Genomic DNA, 22,443 nt, shown 5'->3' on the forward strand with positions numbered 1-22,443 from the left:
CTGCTACAAAGCCGGCGCTGCCATTGTTAACGATACTCTGGAAGGGGAGCTTGCCGCAGGACCATATGACAGCTTTTGTGGTGCAGTCGGTTTCCCATGGTTGGGTACTCAGGTGCCTGTATGGCTCTGCTATTAGTACTAAGTCTAGCTCATGATCGCGCACAGTCTGCATGAGCAGGTCTTGCGCAGCCTCACAATGGTTGAGGTTGAGCTGTAGTATCTTCATGTTCTTTGGTTTGTCATCCTCTGAAGCGCCTCTTGGAATACCGGGCATTTGTGATTGCCGGCACAGTGGGCGGAGTCCTTTGCACTTGGATTTTCAGTGCATAGTGCACATTTGGCTGGGGTTTTACAGTCCGCGATTTTGTGCCCTTCTTGTCCGCACCTGATGCAAAGCTTGGATCGGTCTACGCTACTTTTGCACTGAGATCCATGATGCCCGAAGTGCCAGCACTTGAAACATTGGGTTGGTCTTCTCGTGGCTCTAATTCGGCAGTTGACCCAGCCGATCCGGATTTTACCGCTTCCTTCCAATATCTTCCGCGCTGCAGCTGCTGGTAGAGTCACTACGGCAGTCTGAGTACCTCTGTAGGCCTTACGGATCTTAATTGCCTCTAGCGATACCTCGCAAGATTCTCCGGTTGCCATATGCAAGGCGGCTTGAATGTCCTCCCTGGTTGTAGTATCATCAAGGTCCCGGATTTCGACGTCTTCCTGTGGACCTTTGCAGATCACTTTGGCCTCTTCTTGTAGGATGCCCTCGATGGTTTTCTGTAGGGCTTGGCCTTTATCGGAGCTCTTCCTAGAGAGCGTAATCAGCATGTTTCCGGCCCTAGTTTTGTGGATCTTATCCACCGTAGTACGGACCTGCTCTTCAGGGACATCCTTCTTTATTTTACGCAAAATCTCAGCGTACTTCGCCGGCTCAACTGGGCGGATGATCAGTGCGTCTGGCCTGAACCACTTGCGCGGTTTCTTCCGTTTAGGTTCAGGATGGGGCTCCTTGGGCAGTTGATTTGGGAGCTGCTCTGACCTTTGCCTTCGTTGCTCTCTCTTGGACTGGACTTTCTGCCAAGCAGACGCTTTTGTCCGTTCGTCACTTTGCATTATTGCTCTTTGCGGAGGGCTTTTTCTCAGGTCCTTCCTCTTGGTGGCTTGGCTGCACGATGGGTCTGGAGAGGTCCGATCTTTCCTCTTTCCAGTCTTCGTTGCAGTTTCTCGTTCGTCTTCAATGACCGACTCACCGTCACCTTCGGCTCCGGTATCCATTGTCTCGTCAGTTACAACAACAACTTGTTTGGTTTGCCCCAGTGTAGCACGAGGACTGCGACACGATGCTAATCGCCATTCTTCATCCAGTTTTTTGTACCTTCGAAGGGCGTTAGTTACACTAGTCGCCTTGGTCTTGATCTCCTTGTGGATATTGACTTTTGACTGGACGAGATTATTTAACTCATTTGTCAACTCTTCCAGGCGTTCCAGCGCTTGCGTTCTCTTCATTTCAGCGCTTGCTTCAATCGCTGCTTGTTGGGCATGCGGCCCGTTTTCACTAATGTTAGTTTCCATTAAATTACTCATTCTTTTGTGATTTACCAGCGCATCGTACGGAGCGGAGCGGGTTGTCATAACTAGGAACGGGTGTACCCTCGGAGATAGTACTCCTACCCCAGTTCCCTGAGGCCTAGCCGACACTTAGCCAGTCCCGGAATACACGGACGGACTAGACTCGCTCGGGCGGTGAAGATTCCGATCTCTAACACTCACTGCGTACTTCCTGATCAAGGCCCGAAGTGGCTGGCTCCTGATCCACTGCTGCAACTTTCACCTCGGCAGAGCAAGCTCACATCAGCCGTGGCCTGCATCGTCGGAAACTACGATACAGGTTCCGGACACTCCCAGTGAGTTACAGCAGGAACCAATCGTCTTGCTAGGTCAGTTAGTGTGACCAACCCATTAAAGGGAGTTTTGTCCACGGGAGCTTATTTTGTTTGGTTATTTTGCTTGGCTCCTACCCGCTGTACCTCATCAACTAAGAGATTAAGTGTCATCCAAGGACAGCGAGCGTTCTCCCATCCGCTCGGGGAAACGCGCCCGGTAGCAGTATCTCTTCTGCCCCGAGTGTGTGTGTGTGTGTGTGTGTGTCAGTGTGTGTATGTAAACCTCTTATAACTTTTGAACGGTTAAACCGATTTTATCGCGGTTGGTGCCATTCGAAAGGGCTTCGCCAAACTTAGATTTCCTGTCAATTTAAACCGATTCGGACCGATAAATTTTGAGAAATTTGTAAAAATCTCAAAAAAAAATAGGAAAAAAAATTTTTTTAGAAGTCGTTTTTTTGGGATAACTTTTAAACAGCTCTACCGATCGATTCCAAAAACTAATCAGCTCTTAACCTCGAAAAACCACGCCGATCGCCGCCAATCCGGTCAAAATTGGTTGATTCGTTCGAGAGATATCGTGAACGAAAAAAAACCGAAAAAAGTGTTTTTTCGGAGTTACTCCGAAATTTATAGTTCGACCAATTAAAACTCAAAAATTCTTGATGAGGCTTAAAAAACTGCGTAGAATGCCGCCAACTTCGTAAAAATGGGTTCATTCATTCAAAAGTTATTGCGGTTTAAAAATTCAAAAAATAGTGTTCTATGAAACTTCGATCAGACTTTTGAGCTCAAGAGCTCAAAAGCATAGAAAAGGTATCGTTTTGAGCTCGGGGAGCTCAAAACAACACCGAGATTGTATTTTTGAGCTCAAAGAGCTCAAAAAAAAACGGCCATGTATTAACGGAATCAGCGGGAAGTTGCAGGGATGGCCTTTAGGGTCAACCGTTTTCCTAATTTTTTTATTAATTTTTTGTTAATTTTTTTTCTTGGTGGCATTTTCTGTAAAAAATGGAATTTCAATTAAATTTTAACTTAAAAATCGATGTGATTATTTATTAATTTATTTATCGTTTAACTTTGATTGCATTTCGACAGTAAAGTTAGGTTAGACGCAGTGGAATACAAATTTTGTACTAACGTTGTGAATTTAGTCGTCAGTAAATTAACTAATATTTTATTTATTTCACTAAATCCAAAAACAAATGATTTTTAATAATCAAATATCAAAAATAATAACTTAAATAGCTTTTTAAATACAAAATTTAGACACTACATTTTTATCAACAAACAATAATACCTACCTTGAATAAAAAGAAGTATTAAGACAAAGGAAAAAATATTGAAAAGTATTGGATTGACTAGAAAACCAATACTTTTTTCTTTGTTTATTCCCGACGAATGAGTATCCTTACTCAGTACGGACCATCTCATCGGCCCGAGTCGGATTCAAGGGCTTACTCAACTACGTCAAAGTCTACAGCAAGCGCGCAAGGCTTGCAACTACAGTGAGGCCCGAGATAGCAAGCGCGCAAGGCTTGTCTATTCCCAACGACCATTCGACATATTACGGACCATCTCAACCGTCACATCTCATCAAGGGCTTTGTCAAACACCAGCTGTAAGCACGCAAGGCTTACGTTAAACATCAAGCGCGCAAAGCTTGTCTTGAAACAAAAAGCTCTCTTTAGAGCTAAACAACCAGCTCTCTTTTGAGAGCGAGTGACCTTGAGTCACCGCCTAGCCACCTTTTGGCTATTACTGTCATCTCGACAGATATCAGCTCTTCTCAAAGTCGATATCAAACAAAGGCCTTTATCAAGGCCGCCAACTAATTCTATTTACGTAAGAGCTCATTTCAGAGTTAAGCAAAAGTTCCAGTCAAAGTCCTCTCGAGTAGACAACAGCTCGTGATCGATAACTCCAGCAATTATTTAACTACCAGGGGAGGCAGCCTCCGAGGCGCCCCTGCCGGCTACGGCATTCAACGCTGTCAAAGCCATGTTTTGACTGTTGCATTCTATTCCACGTGATCCCAGCAAGTACGGTATCATAGCGTAGTTAAGTGCTAAAATAAAAGTCTATCGAGCAAATAAAATTCCAACAGCTCATCACCATTCATCCAGGATCTCATTTGTCATTCACTGTAATAATTACATAATTAACTTTAATTATTATATTTAATCTGTGCAATCAGCACATGTTATAACCTATCTTCTTGTTGGCGGGGCTTAGCTTCACCAAGCCCGCTGAATATATATATATATATATATATATATATATATATGTCGGAGATAATATCGAGCTGGGTTTTCCTAGAGATAGGGAAATTCCCAATATTTTAGTTTGTCTGTTAGTTTCAAGCAAAATTGTAAAGCATAGAATATTTAATAATTATTTATAACTTAAGCCGATTATAATTTTTATGGTTATGGCGATGGGCTTGAGTCCGGAGTGACAATGGTCACCAAACGTAGCCGAGGTCACAGGATAGAAGTAAAAAGTATATAGTTAGAAATATCGACAGACAATGAGGGCTGTCGAAATATTTTTGAGTGAATAAGTACTTAGGGTACTTGGAACAGTAGTTCTCGTTGAGCATTGATCAAGTAAAGATCGCATACATCCTGCTGACCCCGGATTCGTTCTCGGTCTTATTTCCCCAACGTCTTTAACTGTTATATCAATCGTAGTAAAATATTTGTAATTAAATTTATTATTTGTACGAGTTAGTGTACGTTATATTCCAAATCAAAGTCTTTGTTATATTTGATTATTGTGAAATAAATAAAGATGGCTGAAAATGATCCAAAGGACTCCAATAATGCCCAAACCAGTATTTCTCCGACATCAGAAGTGGGATCAGGATCATCTGCTACATCTTCCTCTGAGCAATTTAAACTGCTTTTGGAAATGCAAAACAAAAGTCTTGTGGAGCTAATAAAGGCTATGGCAAAACCAGTGTCACCGAGTCGTAGTATTTCACTACCGAAATTTAACCCAGAAAATTCAAACACGGATTCGTGTGCTTGGTGCGCGACAGTGGATATGTGTTTAGTGGAACGTCCTCTGGAAGGTAGTTCGTTAGTTATTGCACTAAGTGAAGCTCTTCAAGGATCTGCGTCTACTTGGTTGTCTCAAGTGTGTTACCCTGGGATAACCTGGACTGATTTCAAAGATCTTTTCATTGCAAGGTTTGCCGGAGTGGAAACATCAGCAGCAACTCTAATCAATCTGCAAAATAGTCATCCAAAAGACGGTGAGTGCTTAGCATCTTACTCGAGTCGTCTCCTGGCGTCACTCACGTCAAAGTGGAAAAATTTAACTGCGGAAGAAATCGCAGTATCAGTTGTTCTTGCGCACACGGCTCAGTTTGATAGTCGTCTTCAACGTTTGGCGTTCACCACAGACGTCAAGTCCCGTGTTCAACTGCAGAAAGAGTTAAAAGCTTTTTCTTACACGCGCAAGAGACCTGCGTCGTCCCAAGATGAGCGACCGCCGTCTGATTTCAAGAAATTTAAGTCAGCCGCGCCTATTAAGTGTCATTCATGTGGGAAAATGGGGCACAAGAGTACAAATTGTCCCTCGACGGAAAATCAGAGGAAACCAGAGTCATCACCAAACAATCAGGTAGCTGTTAAACATGTTCCAACGCACAACAAGCCTGTTACCTGCTACAAGTGTGGGGAAATTGGACATATCGCTTCCAAATGTCAATCTACGGCCAGCAGCACTTCGAAGAATCATGGAAGCAAGGACTTCAGAGAGCGGCGAATCGATTTCTGCACAGTGGCAGCTCCGTCAGGTTCCTTAATACATCGTGGTGAGTCGTTTTCATTTTGGTTTGATTCGGGAGCTGAATGCTCGTTAATTAAAGAAAGTTTTGCCGCTAAATTTGCGGGTAAACGTAAAAATAATTTAATAATTTTAAAGGGCATTGGAAATGTCGGTGTAAATAGTACTGTACAAATTTTGTCTGAAATTGTAATTAATGGCCATACGTTAGAGATTTTATTGCATGTCATCCCTGATGATTATTTGAAATGTGACATTATGATTGGTCGTGAAATTCTTGGTCAAGGATTTGATATAAATATCTCAGCAGATAGTTTTAGTCTATTTGAAAGTAAAAAGATTAATGTATGCGATAAAGTCGAGTCCGATAGAAAGATTGATTTTAATAATGTAGATACGGATGTAAATGAAGATAGTAGAGAAAAACTTATTTCAATTTTAAAGGAACATACCGACTCTTTTATTCAAAGTTTTCCAAATACTCGGGTTAATACTGGGGAACTTAAAATACGTTTAGTTGACCCTAATGTAACTGTACAAAGGCGACCGTATCGTCTTAGTGCTGAGGAAAGGCAGGTAGTAAGAGAAAGAATAGGTGAACTATTAAATGCAAATGTTATACGTCCCAGCTGTTCACCTTTTGCCAGCCCTATATTGTTGGTTAAAAAGAAAGATGGTTCAGACCGTCTATGTGTTGATTATCGCTCATTAAATGATAATACTATTGACGATAAATTTCCACTACCTCTTATTGCTGATCAGATAGCCCGACTTTCTAACGCAAAATATTTCACGTGCTTAGACATGGCCAGCGGGTTTCACCAAATCCCTGTCCATCCAGAGTCCATTGAGAAAACGGCGTTTGTCACGCCTGATGGCCAGTTCGAATATCTGACCATGCCATTTGGTCTGAAAAATGCACCATCCGTTTTTCAACGAGCTGTTATGAAAGCTCTTGGAGATCTCGCTTATCAATGGGTTATCGTGTATCTAGACGATATCATGGTTATTGCCTCAACAATCGAGGAAGCGTTAGAAAGACTCCGAAAAGTTATTAAAATTCTTATCAAAGCCGGATTCTCATTCAATTTTTCTAAGTGTTTGTTCCTCAGAACTTCAGTGCAATACTTAGGATATGAGATTTCCGCTGGAGAGGTTCGACCCAACTCCCGTAAAATAGAAGCATTGACCATGCTACCTGCACCCCAAACAGTGACTCAGTTGAGACAATTCATCGGTCTCTCTTCTTACTTTCGTAAATTTATTCCCAAGTTCTCGCAGGTAATGAGACCCTTATATCGACTAACCTCAGGTACCAAAAGAGATATTGAATGGACAGAAGTCCATGAAAACGTTCGTCGAAAAGTAATCGCAGCATTAACTAACGAGCCGGTGCTAATGATCTTTAACCCAAATCTTCCTATTGAACTGCATACGGACGCTAGTTCCGAAGGCTATGGCGCCATATTAATGCAAAAGTTAGATGGTTCTAATCGAGTTGTAGAGTACTATAGTCAAGCGACTAGCTCAGCTGAATCGAAGTATCATTCGTATGAACTGGAAACGTTAGCTGTATTTAATGCCGTTAAATACTTCCGTCATTATTTACATGCACGATCGTTTGTAGTTGTAACGGATTGTAATTCGTTAAAAGCTGCCCGGAAGAAAGCCGATCTAACACCAAGGGTTCATCGATGGTGGGCTTTCTTACAGACTTTTAATTTTGATATTGTTTACAGAGAAGGCAAGCGTATGGCTCACGCTGACTTCTTCTCTCGAAATCCTATCATAAAACAGCCAGGTACGAATCGAAACAAAATTGTAGAAAAACATATTAACCTGGCAGAAATTTCAGATAATTGGCTTTTAGTTGAACAACGTCGCGATTCTGAAATTAGTATGATAGTGAAAGAATTAGAAAACGATGAGTTGCCACCCGATGTAGCTAAGACTTATGAATTACAGTCTGGATTACTCCATCGCAAAATTCAACGGCGAGGTAAAACACTTTGTTTACCTATTATCCCTCGTGCTTTTCGGTGGTCGGTGATAAACCACGTGCATGAATCCATTATGCACTTGGGTTCAGACAAAACACTTGATAAAGTTTGTGATTATTATTGGTTTGAAGGAATGGCGAAATATGTCCGTAAATTTGTTGATAATTGTTATACCTGTAAGGTTTCCAAGTCCAGTTCGGGTAAAGTACAAGCAGAGCTTCATCCTATCCCTAAAACTAGTATTCCTTGGCATACAGTACACATGGACATTACGGGTAAGCTGAGTGGGAAAAACAATTCTAAAGAGTATGTTATTGTTCTAGTAGACGCATTTACTAAGTTCGTTTTGTTGTACCATACTCGTAAAATAGATACTGTTAATAGCATCAAAGCCTTGAAATATGCTATATCCCTCTTTGGTCCTCCGACTCGCATAATAGCAGATCAAGGCAGATGTTTTACAAGCAAAGAATTTCAGGCGTATTGTGCATCTCAAAATTCAAAATTACATTTAATTGCTACGGGTTCTAGTCGAGCGAATGGTCAGGTAGAAAGAGTAATGGGTACTCTTAAAAGTATGTTTACTGCAGCCGAAACGAATGGAAACTCGTGGCAGGCAGTTGTCAATGAAATTCAACTGGCAATGAATTGCACTACCAATCGAGTCACTAATGCGAGTCCCTTAGAATTGTTAATTGGTAAAGTAGCCAGACCTTTTGGAATGGTAGTTGGCCAGGTAGATAAAGAAATAGATATCTCTGACGTAAGGCAAAAAGCTATTGAGAATATAGAAATAAATGCTAAATACGATAAGTATAGATTTGATAAAAATAAAGCTAGAATTGAACCATTTAAAGTAGGAGATTTTGTGTTAATTAAGAACGAAGAAAGAAATCAAACGAAGCTTGATCCTAAGTTTAGAGGTCCATTTGTAGTGGCGGAAATTCTCGATGGTGATCGGTATACTTTGAAGTCATTAGACAATAATAGGACTTATAAATATAGTCACGAGAATTTGAGGAAAATGCCGGAAAGTCATATTCCTATTGAGTTGGATATACCAGATGATCATGAAGGTGATGAACAGGAAGTTTCTCAGAATGACTCTGAGACAGAGTCAGAAACCACCGGGGGGGAAGACTGAGCACTAATGGTAGTTGTTTAAAGTCGCACCACGTGCATCAGGCTGTAGGTCATAATGGCAAATCAATGGTGGTTTGGCCAGAGTGTGATGGGCAGTAGATGATGTGGTGGCGATGAGAAAAATTTTGCTTCTGGGGGTCAAACTACTTGCGCCAAGCTGTAGTCGTAACTGCGAATCCAGAGTGATTTGAATCAATCTTGGTTGCCAAGATTGTCAGGGCGCGATGGGCAGTTGGTGAAGTAGCGGGGGCCTGAGGAGAAAATTATAAGTTGTACTACATGTGTCATTGGTTGACAATGTAGGAAAGGTTTTGAAGACTGGTGTACATAGTTGAGTAACTATGGTAGTACACAGTTTTGCTGTATGCGATATACAGTTGCAGACCATTGTGTGCTAAGGGTCTATACCTGGGGTGGTGATGAATATAGCCTGCATGATCGCTGGGATAGACAAATCGTAGAAATTTTGAAAAGGCATCCTTAAGAAACTAAGTTTGTTAGATTTGATAATCGAGAGTTTTCGTAGCTCGAATGAACCTCTGAATAAAGAAATGTTAATGAAAAAAAAAAAAAAAATGAAATGACACGGCTTGTAATGACATGTTTACAGATGCACCCGAGGACGTGTGATCGTCAGGTTGGCCGTGTCGGAGATAATATCGAGCTGGGTTTTCCTAGAGATAGGGAAATTCCCAATATTTTAGTTTGTCTGTTAGTTTCAAGCAAAATTGTAAAGCATAGAATATTTAATAATTATTTATAACTTAAGCCGATTATAATTTTTATGGTTATGGCGATGGGCTTGAGTCCGGAGTGACAATGGTCACCAAACGTAGCCGAGGTCACAGGATAGAAGTAAAAAGTATATAGTTAGAAATATCGACAGACAATGAGGGCTGTCGAAATATTTTTGAGTGAATAAGTACTTAGGGTACTTGGAACAGTAGTTCTCGTTGAGCATTGATCAAGTAAAGATCGCATACATCCTGCTGACCCCGGATTCGTTCTCGGTCTTATTTCCCCAACGTCTTTAACTGTTATATCAATCGTAGTAGAATATTTGTAATTAAATTTATTATTTGTACGAGTTAGTGTACGTTATATTCCAAATCAAAGTCTTTGTTATATTTGATTATTGTGAAATAAATAAAGATGGCTGAAAATGATCCAAAGGACTCCAATAATGCCCAAACCAGTATTTCTCCGACATATATATATATATACAAATACATTTGTAATCACATACATTCAACACATTCATGCATTCAGTATTATTATTATTATTCTGTGTTCAATTTTACATTCTATAATGATCAAGCTTATCTTTATCTTTCAATTAAACTCACTGTGTTTATTATTATTTATCAATCGCATTCAGCTAATAATAATAGAGTAATTCTTAATTAATCATTAACTATTACTTATAATCATTTAACTATTTCTAATTATTTCAAAATAAACTTGGACTCGGCTTAGGTGATGAGTCACCAAAAACCGACATTTCAAGGCGGCTTATATTAATTCAAAATTATATTTTATATTTTCACTTGGAAAATAGTTAGTCTCAAAAACGCATTCGTCATGTTCATCTCGCGCTCAACCAATTGTCGTGTTCATGTCAATTTTATTGTAACGCAATTGTTTAAAATAACTACATTTCAGTAATATTGTCTACGCTCAAATAATTAACAGTTTATACTAATGATGCTATTAAATAATTAAATAAAATACAATCAAATAGTCAATGTGATCTAAAATATTCAAATGTTCAAATAAGTTCAGGAAATCACGTGTTCGAACTCTGTACTGTGATAATTGTTTTATTAAATGACAATATTCCTTAATTGGTGTTTTTAGTTCTTTATCAGCCTATCCTGGGAAATCAAAATAATTTTGTAATTTAAGTTAGTTTATTTTACACTAATAGTTTTTAAACAGTTAAACTAGCCGGTCCTATTAATTCTAGAATTGATTAGAAAAAAACTTTGTTTTTCTTATTTTTATTTGAAAATAAACGAAAACATTATGAAGAAGTATGAATCATGAGGCAACTTTCTTATAATTAAATAATCGAGATGTCAAGAGTTGTTTCTCTTATTGGATAATTTTTTTTTTTTTTTTCAGTAATTTTGTCATAGCTTTGGCACTCCAACCAACATCACGATAAACTCTTGATCATCTCAAAGGTATTGAGGATGTTTAAAAACAGTAGAAATGTAATATAAAATGTAAATATCATTAATGAAATCATTCTTGAATAGGTTGAGGTCTTGAAGGAGTTGGTCTAGGCTTTCCTTGTGATTTAGGTGCATTTGATTGCCCGTTGCCTGAAATTCCAGCTAGAAGTTCACTTTTCCTGATGCTTTTCAAGTCCAAATCACCGTAATAATCTTCACTGTAAATCGAAATTCAAACCATAAATGATTGTTATCAAGCTAAAATAAAACATAACAATAACATTCATTACTAGCCACTACTTAACTCGCCCACATCACTGAGCGTAAATTTACGTCAGTAAGATTTTGGAGAACTTAATGTACTTAGGATAAATATTTGATTTTAGGATAAAGTAATAGATTTATTAATGACATTGGTATTCAATTCAATCAGTTAATAATGAATCATATTATATTTCTACATTATGGAGTAAATATAAGCCACAGATCCAAAATTTTATTGTGAAATTTCGAATAATATTACGTAGCATAGTTAATTCTTTTAAATTATTTTTGGTCCATTTTTATCTTTCCAACATTAAGAATCTATTTGATTTTTAAAACTCAATTAAGTGTATCACTCACTCACTTTCCGCTAAGAAAATCGACCAGTTTCAAAAGTAGAATATTCACTGTTTCCAATCTAATTTTTAAAAATTACGTTTTCATCAGATTTCCACGTTTTGAGATTTAAAAAAGTGATTATCATATTTTCGCGCGCACCCACGCGCATGGTTGTGTGAGTTCTTGTATGGATGTATTTGAAGCTCTCAGAAAATTTTAACTGCTTGACCAATCGAAACAGTTTCCGGCTTTCCAACGGGTCATACCAAACTTATATTTCCTAAAAACTTGAATTGATGGCTGATAGATGTTGAGAAATCGCAAAAATAAATTTTTAAGAATACCTTCCATCCAAATAACTGCTGTTTTTTAACTTCCTGCTAAAAAAATTGAAAATTTTCAAAAATCGAAAAGAAATTGGTTTTACCCCGTTTTGCGAAAATTGAGTTTTCATCAGATTTCGATGTTTTAAGGTTAAAGGGAGCTTCCCTGACTAATCCCGCGATTGTGTCCGTGCGGCTGTGTGTGATCTAAAGAACATCATTGCCATTAAATTTTGTGAAAATTTGAATCGATTCGGTTCGCTAGATTTTGAGAAATCTCAAAAATAAAATTTTCAAAAAATTGTTTTTTTGGAATAACTTCTAAATGGCTTTACCGATCAATTCCAAAAAATAGTCAGCTCTTAAGTTTAGAAAACCATGTCGATTGCCACCAGTCCCGTCAAAATCAGTTGATTCGTTCGAGAGTTATCGAAAACGAAAAATTTCGAAAGAAGTGTTTTTTTTCACATAACTTTGACATTTCTTTTTAGATCGTTTTTGACGAAATAAAATAATTGTTAGAGCCCAAAAAATCACGTCGATCGTTACCAAGAACGTCGAAATCGGTTGATTGGTTCGTGAGTTATCGTTGTCGAAAAAATTCGGAAAAAGTGAATTTTTCAAATTTTTTTAAGATTTTCAGTTCGATCAGTTTGTGTCCAAAAGTATATCATAGATTCTAAAAAACTACGTGGAATACTGCCAACCGCGTGAAAATCGATTCATTCATTTAGAAATTATTGCAGTTCTAAAATTAAAAGAATACTGTTTTATTAAACTTCTATCAGAATTTGAGCTCGAAGAGCTTAAAAACGTCATAAGTGCAATTTTGAGAGCTTATTTATGGAATTAGCGGGAAGTTGCAGGGATGGCCTTTAGGGTCAACCATTTTCCAGATTTTTTTTAGAAAAGCTACTGTACTGATCTACTGAATTGATGTTTTATTATACAACTTATAATTTTGAGCTTAAAGAGTTCAAAGTTTTACTATGAAAAATTTTTTGAACGTTTTGAGATCGAATATAGCAAGATGCTCCAGTGATGTTCAGCAGAATCAACTATTTTTTAGATTTTTACTATTGAAATTTTCATACCAATATACCAAAATATCCAATATACCGAAGTTTTCATACGAATATATCGAAAATCGGGAAGTTATTGTTTTTCCCCGTTTTTTGAAAATCCACAAATTCGGTAGAATCTGGCGCCAAGTTCAGTTCGAATCCGTTGTAAATGGAGCGCCAGACTACCGAGTGTGTTTACCGTAAGCAGAACGATATTTTCAGGTTGTTAAATTGTATTAATTCTACAGACCTCTTTTAACTTCCCGATAAGAAAATTGAAAATTTTCAAAAATCGGGAAGTTATTGTTTTCACCCCGTTTTTCGAAAATCTAGTTTTCATCAGATCTCGACGTTTTGAGGTCCTAGGAAGCTTTCCGGACTATTTTCGCGATGATGTCATCGTGTCTGTATGAGTGTGTGTGTGTGTATGTGTGTGTGTGTGTGTGTGTGTGTGTGTGTGTGTGTGTGTGTGTGTGTGTGTGTGTGTGTGTGTGTGTGTGTGTATGTATGTATATAAATCTCTCATAACTTTTGAACGGATCATCCGATTCGATCGAAATAAGCGGCGTTCTGAAGAGTTCCTTTGCCCCTAGAATCCTGATACTAATTTACAGAATTTGAGTCGATCAATTTTGAGAAATCTCAAAAATAAAATTTTCAAAAATTCGTTTTTTTTAATATCTTTTAAACGGCTTAACTGATAGATTCCAAAAACTAATCAGCTCTTAATCTCAAAAAACCACGTCGATTGCCACCAGCCCGGTCAAAATCAGTTGATTTGTTCGTGAGATATCGTTGTCGAAAAAAATTTGAAAAAATGTTTTTTTCAGAATTTCTATGAAATTTTTAGTCTGACCAAATTACACTTAAAGATTTTTCAAAGAACTCAAAAAACTGCGTTGAATGCCGTCAATCGCGAGAAAATCGGTTAAATCATTCATAAGTTATTGTGATTTGAAAATTCAAAAAATAGTGTTCTATAAAACTGCCATTAGTCTTTTGAGCTCGAAGAGCTCAAAAGCACAGAAAGGCGATTTATTTGAGCTCGGAGAGCTCAAAAATACAAAAAAATTATATTTTTGAGCTCGAAGAGCTTAAAAAATAAGTGAATTGTTGAGCACTTAGGTATGGAGGTAGCGGGAAGTTGCAGGGATGGCCTTTAGGGTCAACCGTTTTCCTAATTTTTTTCTTCAATAATACTCTATAATAATATGTTATATGTTACATTATCAATATTAATTAATGATGGTCATTGAAAATAATGAATTCTATTTAAAATTAATTAAATTCACTAGCACAAACTATAGCGACCCAGATTTTTAGATCCTGACTTTTTTCTTATAGAGAAAGTGACATGCCACAGACTAAATAATTCGAGAATGCATGGTTATCCTTCTATAGATGGGAAACTACAGTTAAAAAAAGATATTTCACAGCTTCCATCTATACCCACCAGGGTGCGCTGGGATTATTTCTACATAAACTGTAGCTTCAAGGGGATAGTTTGCTATGAAAAATGCAGTCAAGGCGAGATTTAAGTTGGTACCAATTACCAACTTTTATTATAATTACAGAAAATACTAAAATCCGAACAAAAACAGTTTGACTGTAAAAAATTGCGTCATTGTTTATGTCAAATTTTTTTAAGTCCTCGTAGATAGATTTTATGAATTTCATAAAAAGTAAAATATTTTGCAACCACGCACACTAAATACGTTCCAAAATTATTTCTTTAATTTTTAAATTTACAACAAAATGTTTTTTAATTTCCGAAAATTATATATTATATCGGTTACTTGGATTTTTTAATTTTTTTATTTTATATCTTTTTGTATGAAAAAAAAAATAGTATATTATACACCTAGGGAAGTAAAGTAAGAAATGTCTCAGATCACATGTAATTGTCGGCCGAGGTGAAGCCGAGGTTGACAAACATGTGATCTGAGGCTTTCTTATTTACTTCCCGTGGAGTGTATACTATTTTTTTGCTCAACGAAGGCAGAAAGCGGCACTTTCGTTTAGCGCAGAGGGCCGAAAGTTGACGCTTTCTGCCCGTTGAGCAAAAAATTTTTTTTCTTAATAGTCTTATGAACGTGGACTTGGCGCAATTTTTTTACAGTGAAACTGTTTTTGTTCGGATCGAGTTTTCATCAGATATCGACGCTTTCAGATCCTAGGAAGCTTCCCTAACTATTCCGTCGGTACGTCCGTATATGTGTGCGCGCGCGCGTGTGTGTGTGTGTGAGTGTGTGTGTGTGTGTGTGCTCAAAAACGTCATAGGTGCAATTTTAAGTGCTTAGATATGGAATTAGCGGGAAGTTGCAGGGATGGCTTTTAGGGTACACCGTTTTTCTAATTTTTTTCCATACAAATTTTGTCCTGATAATTACGAACACAATGGATAAGATATTCACTAAATTGGTTAAGCCGTTTCTAAGTGATGCATCATGATGCGTTATAAATTCAGCAACTGATTTTTATTTATATAGATTAATTAATAATAATTCGATTTTTAAATGTATTCTATGTAAACTTCTTAAGCTTGTTGTATCTTTCATGTATTTAAGTTCTGGATTAGAAAAAACAAATTGTAGACTTCGAAATTCTTTACATTTGAGTATTAAGGTTTCAGCGATTAATCAATAAATTACAAATATTTAATTGTATAAAAACTTTAATCTATACTCGATAAAAAATTTAGATATTGTTATTTTTCAAAGTAATTTTGAGGTCCACAATAGAGAGCATCTGAAAATGTTTATTCTATAAATTAATAAACTTTTATTTTATAAAATATTGCAAACGCAAAGCTAAGAAAAGTATATTTCCTTCGTTTTTAAATAAATACAATTGTGAATGGTATTTTTTGTAGTTTTAAACATCATATCGAAGATTTGTAAAATAATTTTTCATGAAAATTTATACATTTCATTTTTACAAAAGAATTAAGTGTTGAATTCAATAAGTTTTTATTTTTAAGAAATCGTACAATATATCTCGAGATTTTGTTCTTAAAGCATGCAAAATACAACCAAAGAAAAAATATACAAATTGGTACTGAAGTAAAATACGCCTAAACGAGTACAAAGTTCCTTTTTGGGCGCTTTCCCTCTCGTTCCCTTGCCCTCTATCATTTTCTCTGATTTTTCCCATTGCTTGAATAACCCCCTTCGAATAAAAAAACTTAAGAATGTTTAGTTAAAATCTAGTCAGATTTTTGCTAACTTCTGAAAGAACGAATTTTGATTGCTAACTCCGGTCACTTAATTTATATGTAAACAAATCTAAAACAAGTAGATCCCACCAAGAGAAAAAAAATGTTTAAAATACTTTACACAAAATAGTTATATTATGATTGTAAACATCATACAGTAAGGTTAATAAGTTTCAAATTTGAATAGGTTGGAAATTCCGGTTAAAATTTCTGCTAATATGAAGCGATATTGAACTATTTAAAAATAATTTTAATTCAGTTAAATTATTGATGATTAAATTATTCGTTAAGCAATGAAATTGTGATTACTAAACAATTAGACTCATGTGAACATATTTCATTGTTTACTAAGAAAAAAAATCTCAAAAGTAGTTACCTCTACTAGCTATCCCTGAAATTATCCACTATTTTTTAGGGTAAAACACTCAAAAATGTCCTAATTAATAAATCATTAAGGAATTAGATGGGTTTCACGGTTTCAAAAAATCGATTTTTTATTGTCTTATTAAATTCTACAATATCTTTAGAATATTGTCCTAAAGTTTCAAATCGATCCGAATAATAGTTTCGGAGATACAGATTTAAAAAGTTGCGCACTCAAGGCGCTGTTGTATTGTCACTCAAAACTTTAAACGCGTTTTTCTCAAAACTATGTTTTCAAAGACGGTTGTCAAGATTTCTCGAGAACTACTCAACCGATCTTGAAGAAATTTTAGACAGATTTTTAAGATATAATTTACAAGGTCTGGGACGGAGGGATTTTTTTTTTCAATTTCAACTGTTTAAAAAAAAAATGCCGCGAAATTTTAGCCAAATTTTTCATTTTTTTTTGTAAAAACCTCTACCAAAAATCCAATTTTCATTATTTTTATCCTTCATCCTAGTTTGAAGTCTTATCTGGAGCACATATTTTTTTTTCACTTTAAATGATCCTGCTAGGAGTTCTGCTGTCAACGCGGACGCATCTTTTTTCCGAGGGCTCGCCAGAAATAACGCCACAATGGCAGAGTTTTTAATAATTTTTTTTTTAATTTCAGTAATCTCTTATTAAACAACTATCTTTAAGACAGTAAAAAGTTCGAATAAAATATTTCATTTTTTATATTAAAAAAAAATTGTTGGAAATAGGCCATTTTTCCCGGAGGAAACCCATGTAATCCCTTGAGCCTTCCGAGTTAAAGAAAATAGATCTTCGAAATTTTTAGAGCTCTTTTATTTAAGCATGTAACTATTATAAATATATTATATAATTCTGAAGCTATTGAAATAAGCTGATATTGAAATTGATCGGTTCAACATTTGGAATTTACTCGAAAGAAATATCTAATTGTTAAGACTGTTCACAAAATCTCATCATCCCCCCCTCTCCTGTTACAGACACATTAAAATATTTTCTTTTATTAAAATGAACAGAAGCTCGGTTGGACAGCCCTAAATTATTAAATATTTTAACATTTTCAGCTTAATTCTGTTTCATCACCAAATTTGATTTTGTCTATAATTCCATAGATTACACGGAAAGAAAATTGTACGAAAAATTACAATGAAAACATCGTAATTCTTAGTATAGGATATTGTAGTGCCGGACCAGAACTCAAACATCGTAATTTATACGATGCAACATCGTAAATTTCTATCATTCAAATTAAAAAAAAGTTTAGGTCACCGAAAAAATAATTCTGTATCACCGAGGAATCGAACCCGGTGTCCTCTCCGCCACAAGTCCAAGGTTTATCCCCTTACACTATCGGAAGGAATATGTTAATATCTGTTCAGTCACATAATAAGACCCTCCATACAGTAGTTGGTCATCTTTCGGTGGTGGCGTCGCAAACTACTGGACTCTGTCTCTCTTTTATTAAAACATATTCCTAGTATGCGTCCTTATTCACTTGCTCTTGCGGAAAAAAAATTTACTAAATAACATCGTAATTTTCAATAATTCAAATTGTATTCTGTATACGGCAGCATCGTAAAAATAAAGTTACTGAAAGTCTAGTCCTGGATTACGATGTTACTATTGTAATTTTTCATAGGATTTTTTTTCCGTGTACATGAAAAAAAAATTGTAGGAAAAATCACAATTATAACATCTTAATCCCCCTGGCCGAAAAAAAAATCTTAATTTTGACTTGGTTTGATTTATTTTCCCTTGACGTTGTCTATTTGCCGACGATTTTATCTGAGATCTTGATTCTTATTCAATTTTTTTGTCTTAATATTGACTTAATCTTGACTTTTTGAAGTTATACTTCTTTAGACGCGTTATGAAAAAATGATGAGAATGAAATTTTAAGATGCGCGGGCATCACTGTGACACAAAAGCTACATGTTGAAGTTGGCCACAGTATAGAATTAAAAGTATATATTTTTTAAATGATTAAGTTAACTCATATACAGGCTAGTTGCAAAGTATCCAACGAAACGTTGTTATTTTCAAATTCGATAGAATTACCATTTAATATGAAATATATGGTTTATATTAATAATCAAGTATAAAAATGATCAATTAAATATTTTAGTTTTTATTTAACTTGATAAAAATTTTTTTTTTATTAATATTTTTTCAAAAATAATAGTAATTTCATGAATTAAAATATTTGAACTAAAATATAAATATTGTAGTACCTATTATATTTAGGTATCTTTTTATTAAGTTCATAATTTTTTAATACAGACTTAATCATTTTGTTTATCGATTATAGTAATTCTATCCATATTTTTTAAAATTTATATTATAGACCATTTTAGTAATTTTCCGGAATTTTGTTGGAAACAAAACTTCGAGTCCCATGAAAACCAGGAATTTTATACTAATAATTTGTGATTCTTTTACTGTAAATCCAAGTGTTTTAACAAAACACACATAAAGTGTTTTGTTCCTATCTTGAAGCATTGTAGTTACTTTTAAAACACTTCCACGTGTTTTAATTTCCTATGTTAAATGCCCATTTGTAGTCACTCTTAAAACACTTGGATTTACAGTGATTCAGCTATCTAAAGATCGTGTGTCTCGTCTCTTTATCTCAACATGTAACATGATCAATTACAACTATAATTCAAATAATGATACCTGACTATGATGAAATAGATGACCACTAATATACCCATGTAAAGAAATCGCTGATTACTTGATTATTTACTTATTATTTTTTTAACTTAACATTCATGGTCATATCAGAAATGATTCTATGCAATATTCCTTGTTTGGCTTAGAATTTTTTTACTTTTACTTATAATTCACAAAATTATGTTATAATTAATTTTATATTGACTTTTTTTATCTTAAAAAATGCTAACTATGAAAGAAATCCAAGCGTTGACTTAATTCTGACTTTTTTTGTCTTGAATCGATCCTAACTAAGCCAAAAAGAGTCAAAAGTTAGTCAAATGTTTTATAAATTTTACATTTATTGAAGAAAATAATAATGATTAAAGTTTTTCTTGCCTATGGTCAAGTGACTAGTGAATCTAATTCAAGCCAACAGATGGACATACCATCTTCCCTCATGGTCGAGAGTTTCCTGTCTTTGCCTAAGTTCGATGGAAATCCATCGAACTTGAATACTAGTAAAGCTGGAAGTAAAGCTTGTAGTATCTGTTCGAGTTATAAAGATGTTAATTATGTGAAAGATAGTGAAAGAAATTTGAATGAGAGTAAAAACAAACTTTGAAAAATAAATGGGGCTGGTTGCCAAGCCAGGAATCGAACCTGGATCTCCCTGATAACATGTCAAGAGCTCTACCAGTTAAGCTACCGAGCCCTTTCCACCATCATCTTTCTCAGTCTATTCTTATACTCTCGATCCTTACTTTTTCCCCCTCTTTTCTACCCAAACTATGTACTACGATGGTAATGTAGTAATGTGACCATAGGCAAGAAAAACTTTAATCATTAATATACAATCGGTCAAAGAAAAAATAACTCTGAAGAAAATAATATTTACTTCGTTTAAAGGCATTTTTACGATGCAACATCGTTAATTTTACAATGTAAAATAATCAAAGTGACCTATTGAAAGTCTGGTCCTGAATTACGATGTGACAATTGTAATTTTTCCGAAAAAAATTTTTTCTTTTTATGTACAAAATAAATAGTCAGCAGTTTTAACGCTTTCATTTTTGCTTCAATCATTTTGTTCTCATTATACTTTTCTTATAAATAAATTATTCGAATCTAAAGATATTAACTTAACCCGAGTTGAAAAAATTTACTTAAATGAACTTAACTACTATACTAAAACAATTGATTTAAGCTCATCTAAGTTCATTTTTTTGATTTGGGAAAATTTACGATAATGTGTTCATAGTGTTATGTACTAAAATTTTAAAAATTAATATGAAAAGTCCTGTGCGAGTTCAACTTACCAACCAGGAACGTCTTCGGGATCCTCACAGTTACCGCTTCCATCTGTATCACCAATTTTGAAAACAGTACCAACAGGACATCCGTATTCTCTAGCAATTCCTTCTAAACAAATATAATATTTTCTGCAGTCCTCAGGGTGAGCATGTCTGGAAAAACTTCCGGATGCTCCAGCGACTTCACCAGCAGCGGGACATGAAAAACCGCCAGCTACTTCTACAGAGAGACAAAAATGATTAACAAAAATTGTTTAATGCTATAGAAAATATAAATTGTTGATAAAATTTGGCATCTCATAACAGTACGCTAATAAATAATAATGATAATGATAATAATAATAATAATAATAATAATAATAATAATAATAATAATAATAATAATAATGTTTAAAATATATTTCGAAGATCGGTGATTTGACTTATTAAAGAGAATTTTATTATTTTTTTAGATCATCAAATTGAATCGAGAAAATTGGCTTAAAAATAATAAAATTCTCTTTAATAAATAATAATAATAATGACAATATGAATCATCAATCTTGTATTGAGTGTTTTGTAATTTTATACCATCGTTACGGCATTCAGGTACTTGATCAGCCCACATGCAAACACGAGCTTCACGATCGTAGGCAAGTCCAGGACTGCATTGGTATCGAGATGCTTCACCATTCCAACAATTCCAGAATACATCACATTTTTTTTCGTCCGGGAAAATACCATAAAGTCGAGCACAGTGAGGTGTGCTTATTGGTGGTTCAAGCTGAGTTCTTTCGCCACATTCGACGTTGTGTAAATAATCGCAATTTTCTGTAAGAAATTTCGCGTCTGAAGCGTCAAAAGCAAGGCCATTGCCACAAGTTTTTAATTCTGCGACATTGTTATCACATTTCCAATATTTGTCACATGATAAATGATGAGGATAGAAGCCAAAGTCATCAGGACATTTGAAAGTATCTTGTGCTTCGGATGCTGTATAAAACACATATTTAATAGTTAATATTCATTCTATTTATTTTCTTACATCAAAATGTTAGAATATTATTTTTATGGCAGATAATCCGATATTCAAACCAGATTTTTACTAAATTGATGATCTTATATAAGCAAAATGTACAGACTTTCTCGTATTACTTTCACTCTGTGAGTAAAACCAATGCGTATACACATATTACTTGAACTTTCAGTATTTACTTTATTTGCTTCGAACGCTTTGTTTGACAAGCATAATTTAAAAAAAAAACTTTAAGAAATAAACTATACCAAAATTATAATAGCAGGAAGAAAGTAGAGTCAATCTTCTTAATTTTAATAATTTTACAATTTTTTTTTTAAATTAGCACAAAATTTAGGCACGATAGAATAAAATATCAAATGCATCTTTATAAACTTAAGTCAATCGAAAGTGAGAAAAACACTTTTTCTACAGTATTCGAGTTAAGATTTAAGTGAAAAGTAAAAATCCGCACTGTATAACACTTTTTCCGTTACACTTTTAATTTTCTTGTTTACCTACCAATAATAAGAAGCGCCGTGATTAAGTAGAATTTCATTTTTAAATTTAATACTAATTTTCTTTCTGAATAGTTATTATATATATATATATAATTATTATATATATATATATATATATATATATATATATATATATATGAAAAAGTTCAGAAATTGAACCAAGTGATATAACTAAATGGTATAGAAAATCTTCTATATGGTATGGATAATTCTGTTAGCGCCCTGCCAGTTCTTTGCTTTATATATGTCATTGGTCACGTGTCACTCCCCTACCAAAAGAATATTGACGAGAGCGTCAAAGAAGGTATCACAAGACCCCCTCTGTTTTACTTTGATATCCGGCTTGAACAGGAGAGATATTTTTCGAAAA

General features: G+C 35.0%; 1 protein-coding gene across 1 annotated transcript; it reads right to left on the reverse strand.

Moving 5' to 3' along the window:
• Nucleotides 1–10,799: 10,799 nt before the first annotated feature.
• LOC123273944 (protein obstructor-E-like) lies at nt 10,800–22,285 on the reverse strand. Its single transcript, XM_044741432.1, has 5 exons — nt 22,204–22,285; nt 22,075–22,162; nt 21,129–21,530; nt 20,565–20,778; nt 10,800–11,210 (listed from the first exon to the last, which is right to left on the reverse strand). Exons 2-5 carry the CDS (start codon nt 22,109–22,111, stop codon nt 11,063–11,065), a joined length of 801 nt encoding a protein of 266 aa, XP_044597367.1. The 5' UTR covers nt 22,112–22,162; nt 22,204–22,285; the 3' UTR covers nt 10,800–11,062.
• Nucleotides 22,286–22,443: the final 158 nt, after the last annotated feature.

The sequence above is a fragment of the Cotesia glomerata genome, unplaced genomic scaffold, assembly GCF_020080835.1.
Source record: "Cotesia glomerata isolate CgM1 unplaced genomic scaffold, MPM_Cglom_v2.3 scaffold_17, whole genome shotgun sequence".
NCBI classification, from domain to species: Eukaryota; Metazoa; Arthropoda; class Insecta; order Hymenoptera; family Braconidae; genus Cotesia; species Cotesia glomerata.